The sequence below is a fragment of the Aspergillus clavatus genome, genomic scaffold (genome assembly GCF_000002715.2).
Source record: "Aspergillus clavatus NRRL 1 1099423829802 genomic scaffold, whole genome shotgun sequence".
NCBI lineage: Eukaryota > Fungi > Ascomycota > Eurotiomycetes > Eurotiales > Aspergillaceae > Aspergillus > Aspergillus clavatus.
In genome coordinates, this window is record NW_001517097.1 from 45,155 (window position 1) to 65,030 (window position 19,876).

At 47.6% G+C, this 19,876-nt stretch overlaps 7 protein-coding genes across 7 annotated transcripts; 1 reads left to right on the forward strand and 6 right to left on the reverse strand.

Annotated features, from left to right (window-relative positions):
* Window positions 1–98: 98 nt before the first annotated feature.
* On the reverse strand, window positions 99–1,733 carry ACLA_033420 (DnaJ and TPR domain protein; the record flags this gene model as incomplete). Its single annotated transcript, XM_001270564.1, has 1 exon — window positions 99–1,733. One exon carries the CDS (start codon window positions 1,731–1,733, stop codon window positions 99–101), a length of 1,635 nt encoding a protein of 544 aa, XP_001270565.1.
* Window positions 1,734–2,845: 1,112 nt separating this feature from the next.
* Window positions 2,846–3,601, forward strand: ACLA_033430 (putative mitochondrial translation release factor (RF-1); the record flags this gene model as incomplete). The annotated part of the gene is made up of 1 exon (XM_001270565.1): window positions 2,846–3,601. The coding sequence occupies one exon, from the start codon at window positions 2,846–2,848 to the stop codon at window positions 3,599–3,601; it is 756 nt and encodes a 251-aa protein (XP_001270566.1).
* Window positions 3,602–3,808: 207 nt separating this feature from the next.
* ACLA_033440 (putative mitochondrial tricarboxylate transporter (Ctp)) lies at window positions 3,809–5,218 on the reverse strand (the record flags this gene model as incomplete). Its single annotated transcript, XM_001270566.1, has 9 exons — window positions 3,809–3,866; window positions 3,926–4,075; window positions 4,125–4,160; window positions 4,246–4,503; window positions 4,591–4,738; window positions 4,805–4,936; window positions 4,988–5,008; window positions 5,078–5,132; window positions 5,186–5,218. The coding sequence occupies 9 exons, from the start codon at window positions 5,216–5,218 to the stop codon at window positions 3,809–3,811; spliced, it is 891 nt and encodes a 296-aa protein (XP_001270567.1).
* A 1,441-nt stretch (window positions 5,219–6,659) lies between these two features.
* On the reverse strand, window positions 6,660–8,351 carry dhh1 (DExD/H-box ATP-dependent RNA helicase DHH1; the record flags this gene model as incomplete). Its single annotated transcript, XM_001270567.1, has 4 exons — window positions 6,660–7,457; window positions 7,513–8,109; window positions 8,166–8,238; window positions 8,308–8,351. 4 exons carry the CDS (start codon window positions 8,349–8,351, stop codon window positions 6,660–6,662), a joined length of 1,512 nt encoding a protein of 503 aa, XP_001270568.1.
* Window positions 8,352–9,450: 1,099 nt separating this feature from the next.
* ACLA_033460 (DNA repair protein SMC6) lies at window positions 9,451–13,532 on the reverse strand (the record flags this gene model as incomplete). The annotated part of the gene is made up of 13 exons (XM_001270568.1): window positions 9,451–9,582; window positions 9,651–9,699; window positions 9,754–9,893; window positions 9,950–10,108; window positions 10,160–10,262; window positions 10,312–10,968; window positions 11,025–11,290; window positions 11,364–11,457; window positions 11,515–12,071; window positions 12,124–12,351; window positions 12,406–12,925; window positions 12,986–13,386; window positions 13,440–13,532. The coding sequence occupies 13 exons, from the start codon at window positions 13,530–13,532 to the stop codon at window positions 9,451–9,453; spliced, it is 3,399 nt and encodes a 1,132-aa protein (XP_001270569.1).
* Window positions 13,533–14,231: 699 nt separating this feature from the next.
* On the reverse strand, window positions 14,232–15,926 carry ACLA_033470 (M20 family dipeptidase; the record flags this gene model as incomplete). The annotated part of the gene is made up of 5 exons (XM_001270569.1): window positions 14,232–14,412; window positions 14,484–15,601; window positions 15,660–15,727; window positions 15,778–15,809; window positions 15,895–15,926. 5 exons carry the CDS (start codon window positions 15,924–15,926, stop codon window positions 14,232–14,234), a joined length of 1,431 nt encoding a protein of 476 aa, XP_001270570.1.
* Window positions 15,927–16,672: 746 nt separating this feature from the next.
* ACLA_033480 (mitochondrial 54S ribosomal protein mL58) lies at window positions 16,673–17,278 on the reverse strand (the record flags this gene model as incomplete). The annotated part of the gene is made up of 1 exon (XM_001270570.1): window positions 16,673–17,278. The coding sequence occupies one exon, from the start codon at window positions 17,276–17,278 to the stop codon at window positions 16,673–16,675; it is 606 nt and encodes a 201-aa protein (XP_001270571.1).
* Window positions 17,279–19,876: the final 2,598 nt, after the last annotated feature.

Genomic DNA, 19,876 nt, shown 5'->3' on the forward strand with positions numbered 1-19,876 from the left:
CCTAAGCCCTGCTCGGCAGAGGCAACACAAAACATGCGCTTAGCGTACATTACCAGGAAAAGGAGACAATCAGGGGGGCTGTTAACAGATGAAACGTGCTAGCGGAATGGAAAGCCTCCAGGGAAATTGAATCCCTGACCCGAGAATTTGAACTGCGGTGCGCCTTGCTGAAAGAAGAATTGCTGACCCCCTCCAGATCCAAAAGGGCTTCCCTGGAACGGGTTTCCTCTCTGTGATTCTGGATCGTTAGGATCATCGCCATTATCATACCGTGCCCTGAGCTCCGGATCAGACAAGACCTCGTAAGCCTCATTTATAGCGGCCATTTTCTTCTCAGCCTCCTCCTTAGTGACACCTTGAGAAATAGCCTTGTCAGGATGATGCTGTTTTGTTAGCTGTCGATAGGCTCTTTTTATTGTCCGTTCATCTGCATCACGACCGACGCCCAGCACTTTATAGTAATCCTTCTGTTTGGAACGCTTGAGGAGTACATGGGCTTTTTGCAAGAGCGTTTGGACATCCCGGGACCCCGGATGATGTTCCCTGGCATCGTTGAGCGTGCGGACAGCGTCCTCGAAACGTTCTTCGTCCAGAGCCACCTGGGCGTTATATAGAAGTGCAGCCAAGGAGTGGGGTGTCAAATGGGAAGTTTCCAGACAGTAAGCAGCAGCCCGTTTTAGCATATTTGCCTGAATTAATGACATCTGGTTAGTTACAGCAAGCATTAAGCAAGGATGTTGTTCACGAACCTCCCGATAAGCTTCACAAGTCTGTTCAACCAAGGATGAATATAAGTTGCTTGAAGCTGCGGAATGAATGTGACCGGCTTCTTTTGCCCGTTCAAAATCATCTTTGATTTCGTCAATCAAACCTTTCTCGGCCCCAGCACCAACAAGGAGGTTGATGGCATTGTTAAATTTCCGCGCGTCCATTGCATTCCGTAGTTTTTCCAATATCTTTATCAGTTTCCTCTCTCTTTTGTATAATATATTGCAGGGCTTTGAATCGGGATCTGAATGTAGGCATTTGCGGATCTGCGAGATACCACGGTCACGATCCCCCAAGGCATAGAACAACATCGATGATATCTGCAAATGGGGCTCAACTAAGCGCGGCGAGATCTGTACAACATGGGCAAGATCACTGATTCCTTCTTCCATCTCACCCTTCTCGAACCGACAATGCGCTCGAGTTTGGCGCAATGCGAGAGACGTGCTTGCCTTGAGGATGGCTGTATTGGCTTGGTTCACACAGAGTTCCCAATCACCCCGGTTTTCTGCATCAGACGCCTGGAGGGCAGCATCACGCGCTTTTTGAAGTTCCTCATACTCAGCAGAGACCCTCTTACCGGCCTTCTCAAGGTCATTGAGCGCCCCTTCCCAGTCAGCAGACTTTGCCCTGAGACGAGCTCGTTGAAGTAGCGCACTTTCGAAGTCTGGCTTGAGCTGGAGAACGCGGTCAAAATCACCCAAAGCTTGCGAGCTCCTTCCCAGAGATAAATAAGTAGCGCCTCGCTGGAAGATGGTAAGGTAGTTCGTTGGGTCTCGTGAGATAGCCGCATCGAAATACAGCAATGCATCGCGAGCGAAACCTTCAGCAAGATGGGCTTTGGCAGAAGCAATCAATGAGGACAAGGGTGTGTCCGAAGGTATATTCGAAGCCTGCAGGCCGTAGCTGGTTGAGAAACAGGCCAGAAAGACAGTAAGTGCTTCTAGGTTGATGAGCATCTTCATGTTTCGAGCTGAGTTGTCACAAAGGGTCTAGAACGAAATGGCATCACAGAATTAACCATGTAAGATAGGAATTCAGAAGTGAAGGACCGGTATAATCAGTAGACCATGAAGAGGCCGTTAACCGATTTACATGTTTGATTGCAGGAAAAGTGGCATCGTCTCATTTATAAGACCGAGTGAAGATGGAAGATCCATTGGATATACATACCAATGCTTAACCTTCCAGTCTGGCCTTTACATGAGCTATACACGATGCTGTATCATTTCTTGTAATTTACCTCACGTGATGGACAGGGTTAAACATATCTTGGAGTATTCCATATCGCGAACTGTGTAGTATGTCCCTGGTTTGTCATCAATTTTTGCAACTGACAGATGAGAAAGAGAAAATCTAGTACCGTGCTCTTGGGCCGTGTTGAATTCAATATCAGGTGCTGCAAGTTCAATTGAGTCCCATTTTCCGGTCGGATAATGTTCGGCTTCTCCTGGATATGCTCTCGGTGCCTCGCACGATCCGCCCGAGCTACTACTCCCAGCCGGAGAGTGGTGTTACAGTCGCGGGAGTACAGCTCAAGTAGGTTAATTCGAGTTCTACATTTTTAGCAGCGGATCTTGACCCCATACATGTGCTAATATTCGCTTTCGCTAGATTTACACCTCTCTCCAGTTCTACTGGCTCGTGCGCGCTCACTGGCAGCTGAACATGCAGCACTCTCCAATCAATTGACGGATTCCTTTGATGCGAAAATCGCAAGGCGAGTAGGTGAGCTATCCACAATCGCAAAAGCCTTGCAAGAATGGGATACTGCAAACAATGTAAGTAGGAGGGAAGGACTGGCCTTGCCTCCAGAGCATGACTAACATGCTACCGCCTGTTTTAGTCCTTATCAGAGCTCCAATCCCTGATTGACGATCCAAGTATTGATTCGGAATTGAGATCTCTGGCTATTGAAGATCTCAAGAGTAATGGCCGTGTTTTGCCTTCGATATCAGACGCTCTGAAAAAGTCCTTAATCCCTCGTCATCCCTTCGCAGATCTACCCTGTCTTCTTGAGATCCGTCCTGGTGCGGGGGGAGATGAAGCCGGTCTTTTTGCTTTCGAGCTTTTGAAAATGTACACCGCATTCTGTTCGCGGCGTGGTTTTCCATCACATGTGATCAAGCTGGACGTGCAGGATGGACCTTCCGAAGATCGACTCAGTGAAGCGGTTATCGAAATCGATGCAGGTGGGGCATATGACCTCTTAAGGACCGAGTCGGGGGTGCATCGGGTACAGAGAGTGCCAGCGACGGAAACAAAGGGACGCACACACACCAGTGCTGTCAGTGTAATGGTTCTCCCAAGCTTCCCAGATACCGCAACTGGCGCAGAAGGTGCACTGAATTTTGATGATCCGAATAGCGATTATTATATCGACCCACAAGAAGTTCGCACCGAAAAGATGCGCGCGAGTGGAGCAGGAGGACAGCATGTGAACAAGACAGAGTCAGCCATCCGGTTGACTCATATACCAACAGGAACTGTCGTCTCAATGCAGGATTCTCGTTCCCAGCACGCGAACCGCAAGAAGGCCTGGCAGGTACTGCGAGCGAAGCTAGCAGAGGCAAGACAGGAATCCCGCGAACAAGAACTTGTTGAATTGAGAAGAGGCGTCCTTGGAGGTGTCGCTCGGATGGGTCGTGGTGACAAGATTCGCACATACAACTATGGGCAGAGTCGTTGTACTGATCATCGTAGCGGGATTACTGTACACAATTTGGATGATATTCTCGGGGGCGGCCAGGGTCTCGATACTGTAATGGATAGTGTTCGAACTTGGCTTGCCGACCAGGAGATAGCGGCCATGTCTATAGAAAAATCAGCATAGACACATGCATACATGCTATTCTGCAGGGCAGCGGTCCAGAAGTCTAGATACCTGGCTTTTAGATACCTTCGACCAAATTCCAAGAGAGTGCGTATTCGCGCCTGTGCGAAGAGTTCAAGTATTGTCAATGAGTCAGAACCTACGTTGGCTTACTAGCTCATGATTTCTATGGGAAGCGTATGAATTGTTACAAGTATTGTCAAGATATCAAATGTACTTCCTCTGCGGGTCAATGCTGTCGAGCGTCTCCATGGTCTTCTCGTACCTGGTCATAGTGAGTCAGTACTTGGACGCATTAATAAAAATGATTTGGTGTTGACAAACATTGTGAACACTATTCCTCCACTCAGGATCAATCTCGCGAGACGGGGTACTGCTCCCGACCAAAATGTAAGTATACCTTCATCCTTAAATATTCTCGCTGCGCAGACGAAGCTGTTTTTGTAGTTTTTACTGGCTTCCAGCGATTGCATTCTGTCGAGAATTAGTCCATCGATAGAGTTTCCAGCTTTATAAGACCAACCTTGTCTTGACAGTATCGAGAGGTTGTGTGACATAGCTGTATAGAATCGATATTAGCATTTGGATCCGTGAAGATTGTGCGCGGCCGAAGTAGATAGACTCAAGTACGCGGGCCCACATACACAGTGATGAGGCCTGCTATGCCTCCAAGAGCGAAGGTGCTTGCCGTCCCCAACTTTTCTCCCGGCGCAACGTAGCCTTGAGCAAACTGTTTTAACATTGTGTAGCTTGAGAACCTGGTCGCTGAGTTGGCTGCCTGTCTCGCTGTTGTTGGAACAAACCCTTGGAAAAAGCCCCGAATGCCCCTTTCCTGGTATATGAGCTTGGTACCATGCAAGAAACCATGCATACGCGGGTTTGGCGACTTTCTATCGTCAATTCTATTGTTACTGGGTCAGTTGGGTTATAACCAGAAACGAATCCCGGCCGGGTGGACGGAGCCGTAAATGTGACAGGTGACGACAAACATTTGTGTCTTGATGCTTTCGAACGGAGTCACTGCCAGAAGGGACTCTGTGAAACCGGCTCCGAAGCCGGCAATGACAGTTTTTGGCCCGGAAATCTTCCCATTCTCATCCTGGAGAAGAGACTTGAAGGTGTCGAAGGCAACAAATCCTGGATGAGCATGCTAGCGTAAGCGATGTGTTCTGTGGCCTCGTGACGAAAATTGACTGGACTTACGGATGCCAGCCTTGAGGGAATTTCCGATGATGAGAGTCGTGCACCCTGCATACCATTGCCCACCGAAGGGTGGCCATGGAAGCTTTTTGGCGTCAGGTAGCCGGCGGTTGAGCTGCGATCGTGTCTTCGCAACTGCATATGTCGATCAGCTTGGTGTAAGTTAAGGCGGCGATTCAGGCGTACACTCTGCTGGATAAGTTATTGCTGTTGTAGAGTCAGCGGTTTGCGATTCGAAAGCCCGGCAAAGCCCCCGAGGCGAGAGTGAGTACTCACCAATCTCGACTGCTCCCGCAGTCGAGCCTGCGATGATGGAACGCAGGCTGCTGGGCTAGGAAGAGGTCAGTCAAAAGAATTTATCCAAGTATTTCGGGCATAACAAACCTTCGGCCTATGGTCTTTATCCTCGGAAGTCATTTGGCCTGGATGTGCCTGAGGACTCATGAGCTCGGAGAGCCGTCGGAGTCCAAAGAGGATTAAATAACTACAGCACGCAATAGCTGCCCTCAACGCAAAAGTCAACTGGAAAGACTCCAACAGTTGCTAACAACCAGTGCATATTGTTGAAAAGACAATTCGGATAGATCATCGCGGTGCATATATCCCTGCTCTTACGACCGAAAGACTCAAAAAGATACGAGTCTACAAATATTGCGAAGTTTGACAGAGGAATAATCTCACATTTTGCTAGCTGCTACTGATAATGAGAGTATTATGCATACACCCAAGAGAGAGAGCATCGCCGAGTACTCCTCTATCAATCTTTTATTTTCTTCTCTGTTTTCACCATTTTTTTTAATTTTTTTTCATTTTTTTCGTCTTGTCATTTTTCTGGTTGGTAGTTTGCTTCTCCTGCTCCTTCGCTGGAAGCTCGTCTCTGACCATCTCGCCTCAATTGTCCTCTGGGTCTTTTCTGTGAGTTTACTCACAAATTAGGGGTTTCTCGGCCGTTGCAACACCTGCGAGAAATAATCCGATGGCGTGAGGACAGACAAATCAGTCTTAATGCGAGATGAAACGCAAGTTAGAGGCCAATGATATCGTAGGAGATGCAAATCCAATGGCCGTAAGGGAACTGGGTGTCTGACTTTCTCTCCCAAAACGGAAAATTGGGAACTGAAGAGAACTCGCTGAGATGGGGCTCGAGAAGAAATCAACCCATCAGCTAGGTCCTCCTGTTGTTGTATGGAAATCAAATAGGGCGTGGTAGACATGAACAATGCAGGCATGGAGCCAAGATATATGCGGAGCAAGCATGGTTGCAGTTCAAAAGTTGGACTTCCTTTAGAAGCCCAACGGGGTCGCTGCCATGCCTTGATCGTGCCGCGCCCTCGCATATGGAAACACGGGGCGGTCGATAATGTGGCCCACACGATAAAGGTGCTGAAAACAAACCGTGGACGCCGAGAATATGACACCGGTAAATAAACACTCCGAAAAACGCCAGCCTTCGTGCTCCAAGAAGACCATATGTACATGTTGAGAAGCCGAGGAAATAGAACGAGGAGGCCCAGGAGGCGAAGATAACTCGAGAAGAAAATGGCGAGCCCTCGCGTTTCGTCAAGAAGAGTAGAAGGAAACGTTGCAAATAGCAAGAGCTCATACGAAATGTAAAGAACGCCAGCCCACCACTCCTAGGAAAGTAGGAAAATGAGAATAAACACAAGCGTGGCGAATCATCAAGAAGGCGGGAAGATGGATTGCAATAGGGAAGTGAAGAAAGTTGTCAGTTGTAATATGCCACGAAGAAATCAAACGATAAGGCTGATGAACCTCTCATTCAATCCAATCCAAGAAAAGGAGGTGGGTAATCAACGTTCGGCTCATAATCTCGCATCAACCGACTATGATGATTCAATTATGAGACGGGGGCCATCTGTGATTTGCCACTCTGTTGGCCCTGGGGGTGATTGAACTTGTTGCTTTCATTCTGTACGCTTCGACGCTGACCCTGTCCGCGACCACGGTACGAGCCCCGGCCACGGTTGAACTGGTACTGCCCACTGTTTGCATGGTTCTGATGGCGGCGCTCAGCAGTCACTGATTGTGTTGCTTGGCGTAGCTGAGGAGGATTTGAGATCGGACGTGGAATTGTCTCCGGCGAATCGTATACGTAGAGCTTCTTGTCAATGTTCTGAGGAATGGGTTGTATTTCTGTTCCTAGTTCCTGCTCAATCTTGTATAGATTGAAGCGGTCCTCCCAATTGATAAGGTTGATGGCAAGACCCAGATGTCCAAACCGACCAGAACGACCAATTCGGTGAAGGTATGTTTCAGCATTCTTTGGGAAGTCGAAATTTATAACAACATTCACAGCTTGAATATCGATACCTCGAGTGAGCAGATCGGAACAGACGAGGTTGCGGCACACACCATTGCGAAAATCGTGGAAAACTCGATTTCTGTGCTGTTGGAGCATGCGTGCATGTGAATAGAAACACGAGTAGCCTAACTCAGTAATCTTCTTTGCGAGGAGTTCAACTCGGTTGGTGGAATTGCAGAAGATGATTGACTGGTTGATCTGAAGCTTCGAGAAGAGAGTGTTCAGACAATGCACCTTCTGCTTTTCCTCAACAAACGCGTAATATTGAGTAATTCCTCGAAGGGTGAGCTCATCCATGAGATTAATCTCGTAAGGATTGCGCATGTGTTTATCCTTTGTGACACGAATCAGTGTTTTGGCAGAATGAAGACAAATTCTTCTCGCTTACCTTGAAAGACTTAACAATCAGTGGGAATGTGGCACTGAAGAGCATCACCTGACGATCTTTGGGGTGAAATGACAAGAGCTGCTCGATGACCGGGGTGAATTCAGGTGACAGCAATTTGTCAGCTTCATCCATGACGAATGTGGGACATTCTGAGAGATCAGCGACACCTTTGCTGGCCAAATCTAGCACTCGTCCCGGTGTCCCAACGAGGATGTGTACGGCATCGTTCAGTCTGATGATATCGTCCATCAGCCCTGTTCCTCCAGTGGTAACCATGACGTTGATCCCCAAATGCTTTCCAAGCGTTTTGCAGACTTGAGAGGTCTGCAGCGCAAGCTCTCTTGTTGGAACAAGAATAAGCGCTTGGGTCTTTGTGCTTTTCGGGTTGATGCGTTCCAAAGTAGGAATTACGAATGCCGCTGTCTTTCCGGTACCGTTCTTTGCGCGGGCTAGAATATCACGGCCGGTAAGAGCTACTGGTATCGTTTCTTCCTGGATGGGAGAAGGCTTCTCGAAGCCAGCCTCAAAGATGCCCATCATGAGCTCTCGCTTGATATAGAAATCTTCAAACTCTAGACCTTTGGTAGCGGTCACATCCTATATCCCAGTCAGATTTGAGTAACACGTGAGGGCCTTATTGCTAAGCTACCCACCTCAGTTTGCGGTCTCGCATCCTTTGCAGGCACATTCAATTGTTCCTTCCATTTCGTTTCCGAATTGGCTTCTCTATTCCAAGCAATGAGCTGCGCCCTTCGGGATATATATCATCTTTCAGGGACTGGGACCACGACATACCCTAGAGTGGTATTGCTGAGCTGAGATGCAAGAGCGTCGGCCATCGTGACTTGCTGTAATAGGACGAGGATAAGAGTTATGTTTAGGGGATCGGGAAGGGATGCTGGACCAGACTGATTCGGTCAAACCAAAGTCGCGGTCGAGGAGATTCTGTGGCCAAGGAGACGATTGGAGGAAGGGTGGTAAACGAAGATTTCGAGGTCTTGTCGTGGGCTGACTGCAGAGTATCCGCAACCCCAAGATACTTCGGTGCTGGAGGTTGGAAAATAAGAGTTTCAGATCGGTCACAGCAAAAAAAAACAATATAAGTCAAGATGACAAATCCGCCGATAAGAATTCGATTTGTTCTTCAGAAGGCGTAACGGAGCAAAGGCCTGGTCAAACAAGGTGAAGAATGATGAAAGAGGATTCTTGCAATGCCGATACCAAGGATGGCTGAAATTGGTGGAGATACGGAAGATGGAAGGATCTCAAGTTGGAGCCGATTTGAAGAGAAATATCAAGGCGAGACGATCAAAGGTATGAGGGACTGAGAGACGGGATGGTGGGTTTTTCTGTGGGTGGTCAAAGAGCTGGAGGTGTGGTGAATGGGTAGCAAAATTGCAATGTGTATCTTGGAAGGGAAGAAGGTGTGGTGCGATGACCAGAGTGGGAGTGGGAGCGGGAATGAGAGTGAGTGGGCAGGGCCCTTGCCTTGGCCGCCTTCGAATGGGTCCACTACCTACCTACTGTATAGCTAGCTCTCTATGGAGATAGATGTATTCTGCAATAGATTAGTCCTTGGTAACCACCTCAACCACCTTTACATGCTTATCAGTAGTGGAGTGGAATGATAAATTCTTGAAACTACCTATTTATGGATAATCCAACTCACTGTTTGTGTTTCTCACGACTGTGATCTATTTACAAGATGTGTAGATTGACTAATGTGCACAGGACAAATCAGAAGGCCTGGAGGAATGTAGAAACCTAGGCAGCAAGCGAACTGTCAGTTCCTCATCAAGGTCAATAATCTTTCGACAAACTACCCTGCCTCTGCGAGCCCGTGAGTCTGTTCCGGCTACGCGGGCGTGCGTCCAATGGGTAATCTTAACTGCCCACGTTCTGGCTCCGCCAACCTAGTATTCATTTATCAGTTACAGGTCAAGAACAACCGTATCGATGGGCATTGACATACTCTTTGACTCGTACATCTGGCGCTAACGTGATATCAGCTCTTGACCCAGGGGTGATGAGTATAAATTGTCGTCCAATCGAGCGGCGAGCGGCGAGCATCTAACATCAACCTGTGAGCAAGCTTCGTGCAAGACAAAGGAAAGCCAGACATGATATTTAGAACTTACAAGCATGTCGATCGCCATCTTCCTGTTGATATGATCCATGTAGACATCGCTGTCGAACATAGTTTAGTCATGGCTCGACAGTCAGCGCAGTGCAAATACTTACAACTCATCCAAACAGCGAACTGGAGATCCCATAGCCTCCCAGAGTGCTAGCAACAGACAAACTTGCGAGAACGACTTTTCGCCCCCGGAAAGTGTCTTTGCACCCCGACCGGCACTATCTTTGGTTATATCAGGTTCCACCTGAGCGTCTCGTCAGATTCGATGGGTATAGAATAGAGATAGGGAACAAGACCTACTTGTAGGTCAAGGAGTTTACCCTCATGGTCAGTCAAAAGTCGACCTCGAAAACTTCTTTCACTCAGAAGGTACGTGAATTGTGCCTTTGCACGAGACGAGATATGCGATCTGAAAATTTGCCAGCGGTGCTTCCGATGTTTGAGAGTTGCTTTAAGGACCTATCGTAATGTCAGCAAGTCCCATATTCGTTACAAGGCAGTAGATCCCACATCAGCCAACAGCCTAAATTCCTCGATTTGTTTGAGCGCGCGATTGTACACCGCAGTAGCCTTTTCGGCTTCAGCAGCAATCTCATCACGAGAGCCCCCAAGCCTAGATTGACGTCAGTCAAATAGCTAGGAATTTGTGGTTCCATACTGACTGTTGGTTATAGCGCTCGATATCTCTGTGGAGCCTCTCAAGCTTCTTGGTTAGAGTAGCCACGGTTTCCCCATCATGAATGGCCACGCGTGGTGAGACCAGGCTGGCCTTCTCCTCGTATTCAATGACGCGTGCCGCAAGAATCTCTCTTTCCTGCTGAGTCCTCGTTCTGTTTAAGTTAATATCACCAGTTCGCTTCACTGCACTATTCTTGTCGCTGATAGCTTTTCGTCGTTTCTCTTGGACCAAAAGTTCCTCATTCTGAGCAACCCGAAGCTCTTCTTGCAGCGTAGATATTTCAGCATCTTTCGCGGCGAGTTCCTGTTTGGTCGCTTTCAGCTTCTTCATCATGGCATCCATAGCAGCGACACTGTCCTCCCGTGATCCTTCGTTCAGCCGCTTCTCTGCCTCAGCTTCTTGAAGAGTGGCGCGCAGCACATCTAAGTGTCCGTCCTTGACAGTCTCTCGCTCGAGGGCGTCTGCGAGCTCTTCAACCCGGTCTTCTTGCCTCTGCAAATCAACCTGGAGTTCCTTTGTTCTTCGATCGTGCCTCACGATAGCCTGCTTGCAGCGTTCTAAGTGAGCTTGCGCAGAGCGTAGTTGCTGTTCTTGGTCACTCAGATTACGCCTAAGGGCTGCTACTACATCCCGCTGTAACCTAAAGACGCTATGCATTAGGCCTGTAGTAGATTACCCCAGGTTTGGACAGCCTACCTAATTTGTGATGCTAGATCGGACTTCATCCGTGGACTTCCGTTGTAGGCTTGGACCGGCGCTTGGCTCGGTTCGCCCGTTCGGCTATAGGAAAGATGAATACCTCGTCGACGATCTGTCCGGTCGATACAGTAGCACCGCTTTACATTCTTTGGACGCTGCCCATCAAAAAGTACCGATGAGGCTTCCTCGAGTCTTTCAATCAGAAGCATTTGTTCTATGCCATGGTTGATGATCAGCTGTCGTCGGACCAATTCGTTATCTATCTATAGCTCCACGGTTAATACAGTCGCTCTCCAAAAAAGGGTAATAAAGAGGAGAGCAGAAAAGCCAACCTACTTGAAGGACACGCAGGGCTGTATCAAATTGAGGGTCTGGCTCATGTTCTGATGTATCAATATGGCCATCACTCCCAATGAAGATGGGACACACGCTGATTTGAAAAGGGCTTTAGACGGACATCCGTGTAGAGTACGTGCAGATGACTTACCAGCCAACTCTTTGCATGATATTTGAAAGCATATTCATGTCTCGCTTGGATGTCACAATGAAGCTATTCAAAGTGGCGCCAAGAGAATTTTCCAATATAGACGACCATTCGGGTTTCAGCAAGCGCACGTAATTTCCAATAGGGCCCACAGGTGACTTCGAAAAAGACCGCTCGCCCTGTATCTCTCTGAGGAGGGCCGGCAGCCTCTCATGGAACCCAGTGTTCCTGGATCCCTCTCTGGTTAGGCTCCGTAGATTAAGCTCTGCCTGATCAACGTCTGCCTTCATCCTGCCTACAGGGACGGCGGCTGATTTGACTTTTTGTTCAGCATCGTCAGCTTCTCGATGAAAATGATTTAAATTATTACGGTGCTCTTCAAAGTGTCTCTGAGCATCAGCAACCTCAATCTTTGCCTGTTCGACTTGCTCCTTTTTCCGAGCATAGCTGCCTCCACTAAGATCAGCCAAGCGCTGATTCTCCTCTTGGATGTGGTTCTGGACCTCACGAAGTCTTGTCTCTGTCGTTTTCTGGTATTCCCTGATTTGACGTTGTTCGGCCTGCGAAAAATGATTAGAAATGGATATTTTGGGCTGAGAGATGCGTGATTACCTGTAGGTCATGACGTTCGCTCATTTGTTCGTCCCATTTAGCCTTGATTTCGTTTTTCTCGCTCTGTGCTTGATCAAGCCTGGAAGTGGCTTGCGAAACGAAATCGGCGGCAGCTGCGCATTCATTCTCGGCGTGCTGAATGGTCACATCCACTCCACTCAACTCAGTCTCAGCAGTCGCTAAGTCCTCGTCAATTCGAGCGAGCTCGTGATCCAGGGAGTCTCTGAGCTAATATTGCATCAGACTCCAAGACAGCAGATTTTACAACTCATGAGCCCCTACCTGTTCCTGTTCTTCAACCTGCGCCCAAGCCATCTGGTTCCGGACATTTCGGACCCGAGCCCTTAGGGATTCTTGCTGATCTGACCTCTCCAACTTTCGATCCGCTGTCTCCTTGAAATCCTTCAAGATTTTGATATCTTGCTCCCTGCTCCTCAGCTTTTCCTCGATCTGATCAGCAGATTCTTCGATCAACCTGTAATCCTGGTCCAACTGTTCTAGCTGGACACCCTTCACAAAAAACCTGTATTTGTCGGCAGGGCTAGATGTGCTGAGAAACTGACGAGCCATATCTTGTGAGAGAACATTCATGGGGTTGTCAAATTGCAGTGTGAAGTAATCAATAATGGAATCCAATTCCGCCTTCTTGGTGGAGATTATGCGTCCATTTTCAGCTTTAATCTTGAATCCACTCGTGCCATTCTTTGAGAAATGACGTTCTACTATGATTGAGTTTCCATAATCATCAGGCATGTAAGCTCCATCACCTTGATTCTTGATACGGACAACAATGGTGGCACTCCTTCAATAAGAAATAGTTGTTAGAAACCAAGCCCAGAAGAGGACCAACGCAGAGACTTACTCTTTGCCTTCTTTAATAAAGCTTTTGAGACTTTGACCACGATTCGTGGCAGAAGCTTTACCACCCAAGCAGAGAGTTATGGCCGTAAGGACTGCGCTTTTACCACTGCCATTCTTACCCACGATGAAGTTTATCAATGGGCCCAGTTCTACTTGGAAGTGATCGTGGCACATAAAATTGTAGCACTCGACTCGTTCGAGAATACCGTGCTCCGCAGGGACGTTCGCCTCGTCGTTGGCGAAAGAGTGTTTCTCATGGATCCATTGTGTATTCCGCAACACTAAGTCCTCCTCGTCGTCATTCAAAGCCTGCGCGATAGAACCGGGCCGGCTTGCCTCATCATCGCTTGCTTCACTCTCTCCCTCCGAAGGTGCAGTCTCAGACCTGCGGGCACGTTTTCGCTAGGTCCGTAGGTCAGCTACGCTGCACTGCATGCTTTCAAATCGTTACACACCGAATGGGCATTTACCACGAGTGTTATTGAGCCATCTTCATCATCGAGGCTGTCTGGGCCCGCAAACGGCTGCGCGCGCTTCATTGACGGCATTTCTTCAAATGCGAATGAATCATGGAATTCCGGGAAAAATCAATCACACTCATCTCGAGGCGCAGTCTCCTTCAGCGTAAAATATGTCTCATGATAGTAAGTTTCGTCGATCTGGGATCACAAAATAGATAAATGAGGTTTTCGTTGGATATAAGCCGATCGGAGTGTTTAGGTACAATGAATTGATGATGCGTCGCGTCGGCGCGCGTCTTGCGCCTGAACGGGATCCACCATTGGTTAGGTTGTTACATTAATCTTCGAACATGGGCCATGTTCATCCAGTGGACGTTGTTATTGTCTGTCTACCAGCGACCTCTACTTACACTTCAGAGATATATATTAATACACTCAGAACGATACGATATGTTTTACTCGAACGCATAGGTTTTGTTCTTCTCCGTCCTCAAACCAGGGACCAGCGTCTAATTTAACTTAGTATGGAGGAACTACTGCCATGTTATGTTCAACTAGTGGATCTTGCAAGATCAAATCTATGTGGTAACACAAAATGCCATAAGGATTTGAGTTCGAGAAGAAGGCTAATGGCTCAAGACATCAACCTATAATGTCTGCAATTGGAATGGTCTACATAGTGAATCATCCACATGCTTTGCTAACACTACATGGAGGGCATCGGGCCGCAGTCAAAACTCAGCAAGTACAAGTGGCCATCGGACATGGGTGAATGCTCATTCAGGCCTAAATGGCAGGTTCCTCTGCAACATAGTGGAGATAAGCACCCAATAACTTGGTGCCCTCAATGTAATTCCTCTTGTCGAGCTTCTCGTTGACGGAATGGGCAGCATCAGTTGAACTGCCCATCGGGAGAAGCAAAACATTCTTCCCTGTCGCTTGCTCGAAACTCAATGTAACAGGAATACTAATACTTATGTTAGCTTCTTTGTATCCTGTAAGACATTTTGTTCAGAAGGATGAGGCCAATGTACACACCTGCCACCTTCACGAGTCATATCAGGCTCAACGCCAAAGACCTGCTTAACAGCCTTGCTCGCAGCCGTAAAGTTCCAGTGCTTTGGACTGGCAACCCACCACTTTCCATCATGCTGAAGCCACACGTCCAAGGCGTTTTTGCTGTTCAACTTGGCGAATTCTGCCTTCACATGCTCGAAAACAAGTCTGTTGACATCCTCACTTTCCATGTTTGGAACGGTTCGGATAGAGAACTTTCCGATCACCTTGGCTGGTATAACTGTCTTAGCGCCAGGAGCGGAATATGCGCCTTCGATGCCGTGAATGGACAAGGATGGATATCTCCACCGGGCCATGAGTGTTCTCTCTTTTGTCGCATGGATGCCCGTCTCACTGCCGAGCGACTCATGGAGATTGTCCATTGTATAACTAATATTGCTATACAAAGTCTTCTCCTCCTCTGAAAGGGGAGCAACAAGGTCCATAAGTCCAGGAATCAAGATGTTGCCCTGAGGGTCAACGAGCTTCGACAGTACGTTGACCAAGTCCGTCATTGGCTCATGAGCGGAGCCGCCGAATACACCACTGTGTAGATCCTGAGCGGGACCCGAGACACTGATGGAGTAATAATTGCAACCTCTCAACCCATAGGTCAGACAGGGCTTTTCAGTTCCAAGCCAGTAGTTATCCGAGATGCAAACAGCGTCGGCATCCTTGAAGAATTTCTTGCTCTCGGCCTGGATGAATTCCTCTAGACCTTCCGAGCCATACTCCTCCATACCTTCAAAGCAGCAAAGAAGATTGATCGGCAGCTCGACACCGGCCTTTTTGTGAGCCTCGATGACATTCAACCACCCAAGAACTGGTCCTTTATCATCTGTGCTGCCACGACCGAACATTCTTCCCTGCTCATCCACAGTCAATTCAAAAGGCTCGGTTGCCCAGCCATCCTCCTTTAGCGCAGGCTGTACATCGTAATGTCCGTACACTAAGATAGTTCGTTTGTTTTTGTCGTTGCCATACCGAGCAATGACTACCGGAGGAAGATCCAGATGTTCTTTGCCTGGTTGCTTGCCCAACGGTCTCTGCTCGACCTCAGCTCCAAGACCCTCGAGCTCGTCGGCAAGGAATTGAGCCATCTATTGAGAGCCATCTGGTCAACCATCCTATCTAGATATGAAGTCTTACAGTATTCACCTTGAACACATCCTTTCTGTTCTCATCCTGTGCAGAAATAGAAGGGATTGCAACAGCCTTTCGCAACCCTTCAGCTATGTAAGCATGCGTGGTAGTGCAACGAGCTAGGGAGACTCACGGTCGATAAAAGAGTTGGACAGTTCATCGACCCTAAGGGTATCACAAGTTAGCAACCAGTCCAGATGATAGCCTTAGGGACAAACGATAAGGAAAGGAGAGGAAGCTTAGCACGTACTGTTTGAAAAATGGTTCGAGTTGCGGCGCCATCTTATTGTCACTTATGTTTCCGTAGAAAGGACGGCGATGGTACGTATGATTTGATCTTGAATAGCTAACCTGTGATCTCCAGCAGTTCCCTTTGAAAGCCGATATAAAATTCCCTTGGGTGGGTTTATAAACAGAGTGGCCTGCTAGAGAAGTTGCGATGCGACGGAGGGGGAGGGGCATTATTTGGGCGGCTACAGTAGCAAGCACCTATCATTTGTTGAATGGATCATTGGATGATAGGAATGTTTTTACCTAACGTGGAGCCCGGATGTCCCTCAGGTCCCTCACACGCGACCTTGTTTTTTTGCCGCGACTAGGCGAGGCTTACATTTTGAGAAAAGCGGATGGAGTCGGAGAACAGAAATTTCCCTACGTTCTGGAGATTCTGTCCTGATAACAGTCAATTGGAATGAGATCTGAACAATTTCTTAAGTAATCACTCAATAATGACCGACCGCCACTTTGACTTTAATACCTCCTCTGATAAACCGAGCAATCATACCTAGGGTTCTTATGATGTACGGACTAATACTCCGTAGCTAGCCAGTATCAAACGCACTAAAGAATATTAAGCAGCATATGTACATAATTGTTATCCGAATATTATTGAATCCCTACAGCACAATGAAATATGAAGCGTCAATCGGGAGGATAGTTGGAAGACATATAAGAGTACAGATAGAATACAGACAAAATTAAGAGCTTCTTGTACAGTGCTGTAGAATCGGTGTGTGTTTACACAAGGCTCATTCATCCTTTCCCCAGGATTCCTTCCGCAGCTGACGGTCTTCTCTAGCCATCCGTCTCTTTGTGCCCCATCTCGACTGGACGGCTTCCAGGACCTGCTTCTGAATTTCCTTCTTTTGAGGACTGGCTTCGCACACCATACCGATGAACATGGGAGAACAGTCGAAGCGTTTGGCCAGTTTCCATCTGCTCCAAGTCATTGGATCGGTAAGCCGAAGTTTGCGAATTTCTTCTATGTCGGACGGCGTCAGGTGATATTTCTTCTCAGTTGGTGATTTGTATACAGTTGGGAGCTCCTCGGGCCGTTCGTGATTTGTAGACGCGCTGGTGCGAAGAGTCTTCCGGATGTCATCGGCAGGGAGAAATTTTGTTGGCGTATGATAAACAGACGGAGCGCTCGACGGAGGATTGAAAATTATGTGATCCTGCGATCGGTTTGAGGTGAAGCCAAATGATGCATCCGGCTTAACACGTAGACGTTGTTTTGTGCGTCTGTACGTGGATTGACTTCGTCGCAGTTCTAGAGCGACGGACTCGCAGCTAGATGGCAGAAGGAACGGCAGTGTGATCAGTGGCCGCTTGGAAACAAGACTAAAAGTTGCCATGTTTAAATTGATTCTTGAACAGCGGTTCAAGTCCCTCGAAGTGATATCGAAGCTGAGATCTGGTCTGCTTGGACGGATAGATAAAAGGGTGTCAATGGCCTAAAGTGGACAAGCGATCATTAGTAAGAGCAAGAGAGTGTTGGAGACATTTTGAGGATAATTAGAGTTGACATACAACTTTCAGGGCTGACACTGGTCGGGATGGTTTGATTCATCCACTGAGCCCAAGTGGTAGTCTGCCAGCACGTACTCTGTGTATTAAGTCTCCAAGATCAAAAGACTAACATTTTCTTAAGATGAGGTCCCGTGACAGCGAAATTACTACTAGATGCGGAGTAATAATACTGGAATAGCCCGACAGGCAAGTACGTATGGTATTGATACTGTAAGGAGGACTGCCTGTATTGAGAGGGCTGTACCTAGGTAGGTAGGTACATACCTTAGTAGAGTATTGGTATTTGGTGGGCAACTGTGTAATTTTACCGTACTTATTTCTTGATATTTCCGCCTCCCTCCCGCAGATACCAGCAGACCAACCATCCTATACACGTCTCTGAGGATGGAAGGCGTTGTCTGCGTCATACTGAATTCCAAACAATAGAGCTCGTTAGGTAGTCTTGACTAAATCTCTCAGGTCGCCTCTTGGAAGTCCATCTGCCTCATATAAGCTGCGATGTGAGACTGCCCTTCCATTTCAACCTTCCTACTATCTATCGACCTGCCAGTAATGGCATTGAATGTCCTATCCATTTGGGGATCAACCTAGTCATTCTATGTACTTACTCCTACTTGAGTCAAGAAGCGCGCTCAACTGTTATCTTATCATTCCTCTTCGATTTGCCATTCTGTCACGCCTCATTAACTTTCCTGGGTTTGCCTAAAGATCCCGCTGATTGCTTCTTTGCGTATATCAGCCCTCTCACAGACACTCAATCTCACACAAGAGAGATGTTGAAGTGCCCCAGGTTCTCCTATTCTTCATCGGCCATTCTTTCAAGAAAATATCTCTCTGTGCCACCCTTAAAGCTCAATTACACAGGTGGGTTTGACAGCCGCATGAAGTAACCAGTAACTCAATAGCCTCACTTCATTATATATTGAGTGCCTGAAAGCCATCATTATATTGCCCATGACAAATGACGTCGCAGCGACGAAACTGTACTGTGACAGCCAGTACCATCACAGAGGAACTGCCGGTTGCTTAGCCTAAATGCGTAAGCAATCGAGGCTTGACAAAGTCGCGGGAAGATCGAAAGAACCTCGTTTCGCCCAGGAAGAAGTTCCCAAAAAGCTGTTCCTAGTTTGCAAGCTGGCGAGATTTGATCAGATGAGCCTGCAGCACAACGCGAAATGGATGGTATTGAAAAATGACAAGCTTGAAGATAAAGACGCTCTTCCAAATGCTTGCCTGACAGTGGATGGTGAGCAATCAAAAATGCCTCAGAGGACAGCATACTATGCATATGCGTCCTACACCTCGAGATTGGTGAAGCAATCATTGACAAGTTACATGACTCTTTCAACGACACACTCTCCACTCTCATGCTCGATCTTCGAACGCAATTTCCAAGAAAAATTCTACTCATTCATACGTCACAATCCACTCCTTCACACATTAGTATTGAAAACCATGTCCCCTCTGTGCTGGAAGCATTCTCTGCTGCGACTACTGATGGCCATCCTGACCTGGATGCCGTCGAGATCGTTACGCACAATATGCACCATTCTGCCACAGCTGGGCTATCTAGTCCTCCCATCACAGCCCAGACCCTCCGGACTTTTTCGCGTGAGGAAATGGGGAATACATTTGGGAATCCTGAAATGCCGCCCTTGCCTCATCAGACAGTCGAATCTTCTGATGTACGACGTTTGAGCTTCGTATCTTTCGCTGATGTTATCAACAATGAACATGCGGTATTTACCGAAATTACGTCCAGCTGCGTCCTCTCCGGTCATCTTCTTTTCAGAGAATCAATCGGCCCTGGCACAAAACAGAACTTCGTCGCCGTGTTCCCCATTATCGTCGTATAAACTAGGTATATCTCCTTCCATGAGCATATCCGACTCAACAGGGCCATTGGATGGCTCTACAAGTTTGGAAAACTGTGCTGGAACAGCTATGCAGTGGCCGAATTCACCAGGTCTCGGTGTTGATCTGAACATAGAAACGATGTGACAGACACTCAGAAGAACAGGCGGTGGAGAACTGAACACCTTTTGAAACCGGATGTCTGCTAGATCATTTCATACCATTGGCCAAACAATTATCAAGATTATTATTGGACATGCGGCTGTCCTTTATGCCTTCGACGATCCACGAACAGCATTCCGATACTGGGACAATGGTTTCATTCCAATATGTTCTATTCCTCTATGTCGTTCTTCTAAGTTATCCACGCCACTGAGTCTTAATCCTAGAGGTCTGGTGCCTCCAAGAAAAATCCAAGTTTGTCGGATTGTTCAGGAATAAGCTTGATTGAACGGGATCATCTCCTTGGCAAGCTTTAGGCACGTGATCCGCATGTTCTGAGTGTTGGTTGATGATTCTCCTTGGCTACCGACTGCCTCTGGTTGTGAAGGAGATTTATGAGCAGTGCC